The following is a 12,853-nucleotide window of genomic DNA, read 5'->3' as shown; positions in this document are numbered from 1 at the left end:
GGATTCCTGGTGTGCTGATGACTCGCTGTCCTCCCAACCCCCAGAGAGTAGCTCCTGCCTTGAAGGCAGTGATATCCAAGGCCAACACTTAACACTGGACCACTCCCATAACACTGATAAGTGTTTGCTGACCGATTGAGTGCTGTGTAACCGTTCATTGATCATGGGGGAGGAATGTTTGTAGGGGACTGTATGTGTATGTTTTAACATTGAGGAAAATGTGTCACTTACCGCATGTTCTAACTCCTCTGAATCCTCTAGCCTTACACCTGCCTTTTTTTTTGGCTATTTTTCTTCTTAGGATTCAAGAAAAGAGAGACAGAGGTGTACGTTGGCAATCTCCCGCTGGATATCTCTGAGGTATGCTTCACTCTCTGTGAACGGTTGCTTCTTATCTTCTTTGGTCTCCCCCATATGACTTAAACCTGCCAGTAACAGTTTTACCAGTTTTAAAAGGTATTTTAGAGCTACGAATGTGCAAGTAGTCACTAGTTGGTGACTACGCTGACCAGCTCACAGCCAACTCACAGTTTGCCTTGGACTTCCCACTTTTAGTGTGGGGCATCCTGCATCCAACCATCCGTGTAAACCTGGATGGGTGGTCACCCTCCTTATCGCTTTGAATGGAGGGGCCGCAGTGAGGCAGCTTCCCTTTAGGAAGGGGGCCTTGTGAGGGTTCAATTGCCGATCCTTTGGTCATAGGGAGCAGTGGGGTCTCAGCCAAGAAACTACACTCATTTCGCTTTGAAATGAACCAGTTCAGTCAGTTGGCTGTGTACTTAGAGAGTAGAATATAAACAACCATATTTGACCCCCTGGAATCTTCCTGTCTATTTGGGGAGGCCAGACCACCAAACCTGAAATAATTATAGAACAACATAAGTACTTAAAATTTGTAATAAGTGCATTTGAAATACAGATGAAAAGAGAACGGAAGTGTAATCTACTGATTTGAAGAATCCCCTGGCTTTTTAATTTTTTTGGAGCATTTAAAAATTTGCGAGTAACGCAGAATAATGTGCCTGAGGCTCACTCAGCACGCTAAAAGATAACCTGGTCCTTGCGCTCAAGCTCAGTCTTAGATGAAGGATGAGAGAAAGTAACTTTTGTGGAGCCCCTGCTGCATGTCAGACATTTTTCAAAAATGTCCTGGTCTCGTGCCCCCTTGCCAATTAGCTAAACTCAATCTTCTCTGCTCAAATTGTGCCTTATTCCTTTTACACCAGTTACTATATTTTAATTATCAGAGATGCTCTGGGAAATAGGCTAAATGCTTCATTAGTGTGGTTTTATTAAATTCTTATAATAACTCTGGGTGGTGGGTGGTATTTCCATCTTGGAGATGAGGCAGCCAAGGCTCTAAGAGGTCCCCCCTACCCAAGTACACAGACCTAGTGAGTGGTCAGCCAAGAGTTGAGTCCATGTCCAGTTGCCCCAAGTACCAAACCACATAATCGATAAGACGTGTAAATAACTCACCATAAAAAGAGATGGACCTATTATGTTTTTATCTCACAAAGAGAGAAGAGCATGGTATTGGAGCCCAGAGAATGAAGTAATTCATTTTGACCCAGTGAATTAAACCAAGAGTCAAAGGGGTGGGTTGGGGGATTCTTGGCATCTGAGAGAAGAGAGTACTGGGGCTGATTCCCCTTCCCCTTGTTGGCAGGCTGCTACAACCCATTATTTGACAGTGAGATGAGGGCAGGAGCCCTGCAGGCAGCTCTGCAGTGGTCTTGGGGAGGTGAGGCACTGAGTGGCTCTGCCACCTCTCTCCAGTAGACCCTGTTTGGCAGCCCAGCACCTGGGGCTTGCTTGGCTATGCTGACCCACACCGTGGTATAGGGGGCCTTTGATCCTTGCCCCCTTCACAGGAAAGCAGCAGCCTTCCCCACGGTGCTTTCTTCCAACTTAACAAATTTCTTCCAACTTAACAAACGCAGACCAGTCTCATAGGAGAGGAAAGACTTGAGCTAAAGAAGTAGGTTTTTAAAAAGAAGTTTCTTATTTTAACATTAATGCCGGACTTCCCTGGTGGTGCCGTGGTTGAGAGTCTGCCTGCCAACGCAGGGGACACGGGTTCGAGCCCTGGTCCGGGAAGATCCCACATGCCGTGGAGCAACTAAGCCTGTGCACCACAACTACTGAAGCTCGCGCGCCTAGAGCCTATGCTCCACAACAAGAGAAGCCACCGCAATGAGAAGCCCCTGCTCGCCGCAGCTAGAGAAAGCCCACTCAGCAGCGAAGATCCAATGCAACCAAAAATAAATCAATTAATTAATTAAAAAAAAACAAAACAGAAAAACATTAATGCCTCATCAAGAACCGTGAAGTAAGTGTCTGCGACTTTACCCTGCTTGCAAACCAACAGATTTGGTTGGTAGAAGATGAAAGTCTTGGATCAGAGATGAAAGATGATTTATTATTCATAGCAATAACAGTAGCCAGGAGTTTTTACTTTATTAACATTTCTTTTTTTATTGAGATATAAATCACATACCATAAAATTAATTATTTTAAAGCATAAAATTCAGTGGTTTTTAGTATATTCACAAGGTTGTGCAGGCATCACCACTAATTCCAGAATATTTTCATCACCCCCAAGTAAATCTCATACCCATTAGCAGTCCCTCCTCCTCTCTTCCTCCAGCCCCTGGCAGCCACTAATTTACTTTCTGTCTCTATGGATTTGCCTATCCTGGCTATTTCATGTAAATGAAGTCATACAATGTGTGGCATTTTGTGTGTTCTTTCACTTAGTGTAATGTTTTCAGGGTTCACATGTTTTATAGCATGTCTCAGTACTTAATTCCTTTTTATGGCTAAAATATTTATATGGATATACCACAATTTGTTTATCCATTCATCACTGGACATTTGGGTTGTTGCCACTTTTTGGTTTTTATGAATAATGCTGCTCTGCACATTGGTGTACACGTTATGTGTAAACATATGTTCCAGTTGTCTTTGGTATATACCTAGGAGTGAAATTATTGGGTCACATGATAACTCTGTGCCAAACTGTTTTCCAAAAGAGCTGTACCATTTCACATTCATACCAGCAATGTATGGGGATTACAGTTTCTCTACTTCCTTGCCCAAATCTGTTATTGTCTTTTTTTTTTTTTAATAAATTTATTTTATTTATTTAATTTTGGCTGCATTGGGTCTTCGTTGCGGCGAGCGGGGGCTACTCTTAGTTGTGGTGCGCGGGCTTCTCATTGCGGTGGCTTCTCTTGTTGCGGAGCACGGGTTCTAGGTGCACAGGCTTCAGTAGTTGTGGCACACAGGCTTCAGTAGTTGTGGTGCGTGGGCTTAGTTGCTCCGTGGCATGTGGGATCTTCCTGGACCGGGGATCGGACCCGTGTCCCCCTGCACTGGCAGGTGGATTCTTAACCACTGCGCCACCAGGGAAGTCCCTGTCTTTTTGATTATAGCCATCTAGTGGATGTGAAGTGGTATCTCATTGTGGTTTTGATTTGCGTTGTCTTAATAATTAATGAGCATCTTTTCATGTGCTTTTTGGCCATTTGTATATCTTCTTTGGAGAAATATCTATTCAGATCCTTTGCCCATTTTAAAATCAGTTTGTCTTTTTATTATTGAGTTGAAAGAGTTCTTTATACATTCTGGACACAGGTCTCTTATCAGATATATGATTGCAAATATTTTCTCCCATCAGTTGTATTTTTAGTTTCTCTATAGTGTCCTTTGAAACACAGAAGTTTAATTTTGATGCATTCCAATTTTCTGTTTTTTTCTTTGGTTGCTTGTGCTTTAGGTGCCATATCTAAGAATCCATTGCCTAATCCAAGATCACAAGGATGTACACTTATGCATTCTTCTAAGAGTTTTATAGTTTTAGCTCTCATATTTAGGTCTATGATCCGTTTTTAAAAAATTAATTAATTTATTTTTGGCTGCATTGGGTCTTCGTTGCTGTGTGCAGGCTTTCTCTAGTTGTGGCGAGCAGGGGCTGCTCTTCATTGCGGAGCACAGGCTGTAGGTGCGCAGGCTTCAGTATTTGTGGCACGTGGGCTCAGTAGTTGTGGCTCGTGGGCTCTAGAGCACAGGCTCAGTAGTTGTAGCGCATGGGCTTAGTTGCTGCATGGCATGTGGGAGCTTCCCGGACCAGGGCTTGAACCTGTGTCCCCTGCATTGGCAGGAGGATTCTTAACCACTGTGCCACCAGGGAAGTCCTGTGATCCTTTTTGAATTCATTCTTCTGTGTGGTTTGAGGTAGGGGTCAGTTTCATTTTTTTGCATGTAGATATCCAGTTGTCCTAGCATCATTTGCTAAAAAGATTATTTTTCCCCATTGAATTATTTTGGCACCCTTGTTGAAAATCAGTTGACCATAAATGTAGCAGTTTATTTCTGGAGTCTCTTTCTATTCCATTGATCTGTATGTCTTTCCTTATGCGAGTACTGCACTTGCTTACTGTAGCTTTGTAGTAAGTTTTGAAATTGATCACACATTATTCTTGAACCCATTGGTTTGCTTTCTGCCCTCACCAGTTTTCTCAAACTGGTCTTGCTGAGTATATGAGTAACCTTCATGATGCCAAATGGATTTAAAATCTTCAAATGCCTCTGTTTCCATAATTATGATAGGTTAGATAACCTGAAAACCCTCTTATAAGAAAATACTTGGAAATAGAAGCTAAAATATAGGAAATACCACTTTTAAATACATATCTGACTCCTAAGAAAGTAAGGAAAATTAAGAGGGCCCCAAATAAGCAATAACTGAAAACCAGGAGAGTCTGGCCATTGCCCTAGGATCTGTGCCTACCTCAAAACCCAAAGAGTAGATTGGATTATAACAGCCATGTCAGGACAGGAGATGACACTCTGGGCCTATGTGAGGAGGGGAATGGTAACTGACATCCCCGCAAAAGCAGGATTGTTGAAGGGCTGGACCCTTAGTGAAAGTGTGAACCACAGAAACTTTGCTCATTGGCCCAGGGTGGTGTTGAGGAAGTTAATCTGTCTTGGCCTGGATCTGGGGCTGGTAGGGCTAAGCAGTCTCCCCAAGAACATGTAACAGTAGGCCTGATTTCTTGTGACTTGGGGTTTAAAGTCATATTACTTACAAGGTCTGGGAACCTTCAAGCTAAAATTTAACCTTTGATAAAGTTAAAAACCCAATTCACAGAAAAACATTTAGACTGTGAATGGAAGGAAACCTTCAAAATCTGATGAAGAGTATCTACAAAAAATACACAGAAAACATGATCACTTGGGAAACAGAAGTATTTTAAAATCAAGAACAAGACATGAGTGCCTCTATCACTTCTGTTTAACATTTTATGCGATTTCTTAGCTAGAGCAAGTGAGAAAATAAAAAAAATAAGAGGTGTAAGAACTGGAAAGGAAAAAACAAAGCTGTCATTATTTGCAGATGATTGCCTAAGTTGAAGCTTGAAAGACTCTTGGACATGTTAGAATTATTGAGAGTTAAGTTGGTTGAATATAAGCTAAATATACAAAAGTCAATTGTATTTCTATACAAGAGGAGCAAAAAATACAAAGAGCTAGAATTTAATAAAAGTTGTGCAAGACATATACACAGAAAATTATGAGACTTTACTGAAGGTGATTAAGGAAGACCTAAATAAAGAAATGGATAAGAAGAATCAGTTTTATGATCCTTAAATTGATATATAGATTCAATGCCGTTGTGATCAAAATACCCAAAGGTTTTCCAAAGAACTTGACAAGGTGATTCTAAAATTTACATGGATCAGAACAGTCCCATGAATAATTGCACCTTTCTGAAGAAGAATAAGGGGGACAGAGAGGAGAGCAAATTTTCCACTGTAATAATGATGACCTTGATGTGGGTGCATTGCTAATAGTCAACATACGGAACAGAGTAGAAAGTCCAGAAATAGACCTACACATATATGAACAGTTGGTGTGTGTAACCAGGTGGTATTGTAGATCAGTTGGGAAAGAAGGGACTATTCAGTAAACTGGTTCTGAGACATTTCATTATCCATACATGAAAAATGAAATTGGGCCTTTACCTTATAACATACATGGAATGCATTCTAGATGGATTAAGGACTTAACAATGTACGGCAAATATAATACTTAGGGACACAACTTTGATAGCTTTCCCTTTGAGATCGGGAAAAAGATATGGACACCAGCTATTGCTATTACTGTCAACATTGTACAGGTGGTCTTGGTCAGTGCAATAGGCAAGGAAAAAGAATAAGAATTGGAAAGGCAGAAATAAGTGTCATTAGTGCAGGTGATATGATTGTGGTAGTAGAAAATCATGACCAGTTATCTGTATTCCCAGCTTGTACCTTGCCCATGAACTCTGAACTTGTATATTCAATTGCCTAGTCCTTATCTCTACTTGGGCAACTAATAGGCATTTCAGACTTAATGTGTCCAGCCTGCTCCTCCCACAGTCTTCCCCATCTCAGTACATGGCCCAAAACCTGGGAAATATTCTCATTTCATACCTCATATGTTTTTCACACTTCACATTCAGTCTGTCAGCGGGTATAAAAATACACCTAGACTCAAACAATCTTTTGCATCAGAAGGGAGGAAGAGAATGGAATATCTCTTTAAATTTGCCAAAATTAACAATGGAAGGATAAAAAGGGAATAAAGACGGTGACCTCTGGGGAGGGAAGGAAAAAAGGGTAGAAGGGAGATGGTGGCACAATTTCTGAACTTACCTCGTATTTTTTTTTTTTAATTTTTATTTTTTGCACTCAAGATAGTTTTATTCGTTGAATATTAAATCAGTATTAAAATCTCACCTCTTTTTAAAGGCATTAATAAAAATAAGACTTTAAATTTTCTGCAAATAAAAAGTCAGTGCAAAAAAATTCCCAGGGCTGCAAAGCCCTGCTCTGTCCTCTACTAAAGGGATTTCTAAACTGAGGCTGATTTCAATCTCAGGATTCTCCCTGGGGGCCCCAAAGGGAAACAATCAATCAGGAAGGGCTCAGACTTTTCTCCCCATGCAGACATCTTCTCCTGGGACACCCTCTTCTCTGTCCCTACCCATGACGCAAGACCTTGTATTATTGTTTTGACTTTAAAATATGTAAATGTGCCAGAGAAAAGAATTATTCCAAGTGACCTCAGAATATGGTGTTTTGACTGTATATCCTCAGTAGGATATACTACAAGCATAAAAAGAACTGCAAAGAAATCTTAAACTTTACTCAATAATTTTGTTGTCTGTAGTAATCTGGTATTGTTATTTGAACCTGTTACATATTTAAAATAGGATACAGTAAGTATTTAGTGTTGTTAGGAATAAAGATTTTCAGCATAAGAGAAAAGATATAAAAATAAAAGAAATTAAATAAAAACTATCTGTAGCTCTTATATATGAGTTAGAATCCATGATTACAATGATTATTTTCCCTTTCAAAGATACATATCTTCTTTTTTTTTTTTTAATTTTTATTATTTTATTATTTATTTATTTATTTAGGCTGCGTTGGGTCTTCATTGCTGTGCGCGGGCTTTCTCTAGTTGTGGCGAGGGGGGCTACTCTTTGTTGCGGTGCGCGGGCTTCTCATTGTGGTGGCTTCTCTTGTTGCGGAGCATGGGCTCTAGGCACGTGGGCTTCAGTATTTGTGGCACGAGGGCTCAGTAGTTGTGGCTCGCGGGCTCTAGAGCGCAGGCTCAGTAGTTGTGGCGCACGGGCTTAGTTGCTCCACGGCATGTGGGATCTTCCCGGACCAGGGCTCGAACCCGTGTCCCCTGCATCGGCAGGCGGATTCCTAACCACTGCGCCACTAGGGAAGCCCAAAGATACGTATCTTCTAACTCTGTTCATTGAAAGACCTTGGTACTCTAACAACCCAGTGGCATTAAGCTCCTACCTGCTAGATGTCTCACTTTAAATACCATTCCCCACTGAAAGGAACTAGGCCTTCTTAGGGAAATGCCTGATTCCAGGTCTGGAGCTGTTATGCCAGAAAGCTGGAAAGCTCTCGAAGGCTATTAGGGTTTGGTTGAAGGGATGGGAGAGGTTGTGATTAGAGGTGAGATACTTGTTGCTTGGAGCTATGTGCTGGAATGTTTGCAGATGTAGTGGTGAGGTGTTTGAGATTTGTTTCAGAACAGCCTAGTGGTAGGGAGAGGTGTAGATGAAATCATGTAAATGTCCATGACTTAAGAATTTCTTTTTTCAGGCAAAGCTTTATTGGGGGTTCGTACTGTAGCACAAAGGAGTGAAAACAAGGAACAGATGCCCTTGCTTGCTCCTTTTTTTTTTTTTTTTTTGAGTTGAGAATTAGTAAGTCTAAGTGATAGGTATATAGGGATTTGTTATACTATTTTCTATGTGTTTGAAAGTTTCCAAATAAAAATAAAAAAGCATAAGAACAAGGGAAAAGGGGGTCCTACAGGCCAAAGATGGGACAATTTGTGTTTCAAAAATACTAATGACTACCTCTGATTAAAACTTACTGTGATAAAAAGCAATAATTTGTAGTAATACCTAAAGAAGTAATACCTAAAGAAAGCAAAGCTCGCTGGACACATTGATGGTAGCAAGACAATAGTTCATTAATATAAAACTTGATAATTAAAGGGAAAGAATAAGTGTTTATCTTGCTTTTCCAACACCAGTGCCATTTCAGGGCAAACAAATGACCCTAGTGGATGAGAAAAAGTTCTTTACAGAGCAACTTTAGCTCATAAATGCCGAAGAAATGATAGAAAATCATCATTCTGCAAACCATAATAAAATACCTGTTTCAGACAGTAGTTATCAGAGCATGGTAAATGCATTAGGTAAAATATTTTTTTAAAATAAATTTATTTATTTATTTTTGGCTGCGTTGGGTCTTCGTTGCTGTGTGCGGGCTTTCTCTAGTTGTGGCGGGCGGGGTCCACTCTTCGTTACGGTGAGTGGGCTTCTCATTGTGGTGGCTTCTCCTGTTGCGGAGCAGGGCTCCAGGCGCACGGGCTTCAGTAGTTGTGGCTTGAGGGCTCCAGAGTGCAGGCTCAGCAGTTGTGGCGCACGGGCTTAGCTGCTCCGTGGCATGTGGGATCTTCCCAGACCAGGGATCGAACCCGTGTCTCCTGCATTGGCAGGCGGATTCTCAACCACTGTACCACCAGGGAAGCCCAATTAGGTAAAATATTGATGGGCAGTTTTAATCAGGCTGTTACTATCTGAATTTGTTGATTAATTTAGCATCACTAAAAGTAAGACAACCAGATACAAGCCTCCTAAAGCGATATAATATTATTGAACAGTATCACACCATCTATAAAGTATTCTAGCCAAAAATGTAAATAATAGCATGTAAGCAGCCATAGACAATAAGTAAATGAATGTGCATGGCTGCATTCCAGTAAAACTTTACTTACAAAAAGGGTGGTAGGTTGGATTTGGCCCAAGGCTGTGGTTTCCTGACATCTGCTATTGAAGGTACAAAAATATGGGAGTTTTCTCTTTTATTTTATTATTTATATATCTATTTATTTTTGGCTGTGCCCCACGGCTTGTGGGATCTTAGTTTCCCGACCAGGGATTGAACCTGCGCCCTCGGCAGTGAAAGCGCAGAGTCCTAACCGCTGGACTGCCAGGGAATTCCCTCTTTTATTTTAATTATGGTAAAATTTGACAAGAAGAAAGGTATGGTTTTGTATGATATCACGAAATGAATGTAGGATTTGAAGTTAGAAGCCTTGGGTTCAAATCCTGACTCTAAATTGGCTGTGTAATTTTAGGGCAGTCACTTAACCTTTCTGATCCTTATTTTATGCTTCTGAGAATGAGGACAATAATAATGTACACTTCACAGGGTGGTCTTAAAGATCAAATGGAATAAGGTATGTGAAAGTGCTTTATAAACTGAAAATGCTAAGCACCTTTTGCTTGTTCTCACAAATTGCTTGTTGCTCAGCATCTTATAGATTCATGTGTAATAAACATTAAATATTTAAAAGTAAAAGCAAATTAGAAAATTTGAATTTAAATGTAATATAAATATGAAGACTGAGAAAAATGAGCTATACATTATGCATTTCTCTTTTCCGAAGCCAACAAAGTGACTTTAGATTGGTAAAAGCTGCTTTTAACAGAAGATGGTATAAATATATTTTTCCAAAGTAGAATTTTCTAGGGAAACATTGGTTTTCATCACAGGTGTGGAATTTATAGTGGTAATGTGCTGGTGGGGGAGCTGAGGAAGGAGGAAGTGGAGAAGCGCAGGTAGGTGTTGACAGGGAGGCCTGAGGGGAAGCCTTTGCAGTGGGCAGTGGGAGTGCATCCGTGACCTGCAAGAAAGTGTTTTCAGTAGAGCAGGAACATGGCCAAACTGCAGGCAGCCGGGAGGGAGTGGGCGGGGAGGAAACGGAGGCATTAAGCGGACATGGCTCTTTCTACACCTTTGGCAGAAAAGCGAAAAAATAGGGTGTCGCTCAAAAGGGCATCAGGGTTGGGTAGATGCTATCTCAGAAAAGGGAGGGCAGCCCAGGGGAAGGAGTGGGACCAGGGTCCACGGGGACGGGAGGCAGCCTGAGGGCAGGCAGGAGGGAGAGTTGAGAGTGGGATGGAGAAATGTCCAGGGAGGGGACGTGACCATATACCCGGCCAGTGGAGGCCAGGCTGCAGTGAGGAAAGTGGGGAGGGGAGCCTTGCAGAGAAGGGCGTGGTGGATATGAGAGCTCCCTCAGAGGCTGACCAGCGATGGTGTGTCCTCCCTCAGTGCACTGCCCACTCCAGGCCTTATTTTTACCCTCAGACTTCACTCTGCCCCATCTGTTAGAGATCACGCATTTACAAACTATAAGCTCCTTGAGTGCAAGGCTTATGTCAAATTCAAATCAGTATCTCTTGTAACACTCAGCATAACGCTGTGTGTAACCCATGTTTGCTGAATGTCTGTCGGACGTGTGAGGAAAGAAATGAAGGGAAATTGCCACGAATACAGGACTGAGTCAGCAGGGGCAGTTGGCCTTGCATGGTTGGTTTGGTTAAAGCAAGCCTCCCCACCTAGGTGGCGATGAAAGGGAGATAGCCTAGATTCCTAATAAGTTAAAAGTCACTTCCTCCTGGGAGCCCACCGTTTCCAAATTTGGGTTAGATACCCATACTGTGTGCTCCCGGAGGCGTGTGTACTTCCTCATTATGGCATTTTGCACCCTCTGGTGAAATGGTCTGCTTACTTGATTGACTTGTCTGTACCCCACATGTCTGTTGAGCTTCAATTGAAGGCAGGGCTCATATCTTTCTTGTCTCTGTATTTGCATCACCGAGCACAAAGCCTGGCACACTCAGCACATCATAGGTTCTCATTAAGTATGTGTTCAATTGATTACAGATTAGCTGGTTGGGGATCTGAAACATTGAGAACTGATTGTAAGTTTTGTCTCTGGGTCTCTTTCTCTTTTAAACCCTGCCATTGTAGGAGGAAATTCGGTGCCTTCTAAAGGACTTCAACCCTCTCCATGTCCACAAAATCCAGAATGGCTGCAAATGGTAATGACTGTTCTTCCTTTGTTTTCTTTGGGAAGCAACTCCTTTCCTCTTTGTCCATTTTGCTGATGCACTGATGTTACAGACTAGCTCAACAACTCCCAAAGCCACACCCACTGTGACTTGGCAGAGTGACATTTGGGAAACCCCCTTTCCACATTCAGCCCTCTGACTTGGCAGCTAATGCTGCCTTATCCATACAACCTTGGTTTAGAAGTCCAGAGACCTGGGTTTGCTTTTGGTCATGTCCTTGCTCTGTTTTCTGACTCGAGGCAAGTTACTGTACCTCCCTCAGCCTTGGTTGCCCCTGAAATCTGGACCTACTCATATTTTCCGTTTCTTATTTTCCGGGCAGTAAAAGGGCTTTGAAATTTTGTGGGGAACGGCGTGAAGGAAGCCCAGAGCCGTGCCATATGGTATATGGTGATAGGGTCAGCACGTGTCTCCCGACCCCCAGGACACCCAGGACAGGCTCTCCCACTGCCCATCCCAGCCCAAGTCTGGATGTCATTGTGGCCTCCTTGTGTGTTAGGGTCGGCCCAGCCCCTCTCCTGTCCCCATGGAGGGGAGAGGAGACTCTTCCTAGGTTTGGGCTTGGTGCCCTCCTGCGGCTCTGTTCTGAGCCAGGCTCAGAGCTGCCCTCTCCTTCCTTTGCAGCTTTGCATTTGTAGATGTGGGCTCCATGCAGAAAGTGGCACTTGCGATCCAGGAGCTGAATGGGAAGCTCTTCCACAAACGAAAACTGTATGTGAATTCCAACAGAAGGTCTCCCAAGAGGACCCCTGATGTGACTGAGTGGACCCAGGAGCTGCTGGTAGGTGTCTGGCCTCTCTGTGCTCTGGGTTGCTCTGTGCTCACTCTTCAGAGCTTGGCCGACTTTGCTTTCTGTCCTTTCCTCCTCCTTCCATCCCAGTCTTACTGTGGACAAAGCAGGGGCTGGGATGAAATTCGGGGGCTTTTATGACCTTTAACAGTTGGGAGCAAGGTTAGTATAGAAAACTTGGAATTTTGAAATGAAAGGAAGGCTGTATTCTTAGCAAGGACAAAAAAAGGGTTATTAGGCAATTCAGTCAGGGCTTTTTCAACGTGGGTTATTGAAATTGAGGCTTTTACTTGTTTAACATAGCAGACATTAATTGAGTATCTATTGTTTGCACAGCCTTGTTCTGGCTGCTGGTGTGACGGTAAGTAAGACAAAAGTGAATAAAATCTGGTCCTTCCCGGCAGGAAGACAAATGTGAGGTATTGGAAGGGGAGAGTTAATGGTGGGTTAGCGCCTGGTGGGGGCTGCCTTTGTGGACAGAGACGAGAAGGCCCATAACTAAGCCCTGGGAGCTTCCCTCCGGTGAGGTGGGCCCGTTCTCAGTAGGTAAA

General features: G+C 42.5%; 1 protein-coding gene across 1 annotated transcript in view; it reads left to right on the top strand.

Annotated features, from left to right (window-relative positions):
* TDRD10 (tudor domain containing 10) overlaps nucleotides 1-12,853 on the top strand; it is a 47,283-nt gene that overhangs the window by 4,411 nt on the left and 30,019 nt on the right. The window contains exons 4-6 of the mRNA XM_061185952.1: nucleotides 302-360; nucleotides 11,412-11,482; nucleotides 12,137-12,293. Coding sequence (XP_061041935.1) covers nucleotides 302-360; nucleotides 11,412-11,482; nucleotides 12,137-12,293 — 287 coding nt within the window. The remainder of the gene's footprint in view (nucleotides 1-301; nucleotides 361-11,411; nucleotides 11,483-12,136; nucleotides 12,294-12,853) is intronic.

This window comes from Eubalaena glacialis, chromosome 3, assembly GCF_028564815.1.
Source record: "Eubalaena glacialis isolate mEubGla1 chromosome 3, mEubGla1.1.hap2.+ XY, whole genome shotgun sequence".
Classification (NCBI taxonomy): domain Eukaryota; kingdom Metazoa; phylum Chordata; class Mammalia; order Artiodactyla; family Balaenidae; genus Eubalaena; species Eubalaena glacialis.
This window is presented reverse-complemented; position numbering and strand designations above follow the sequence as displayed.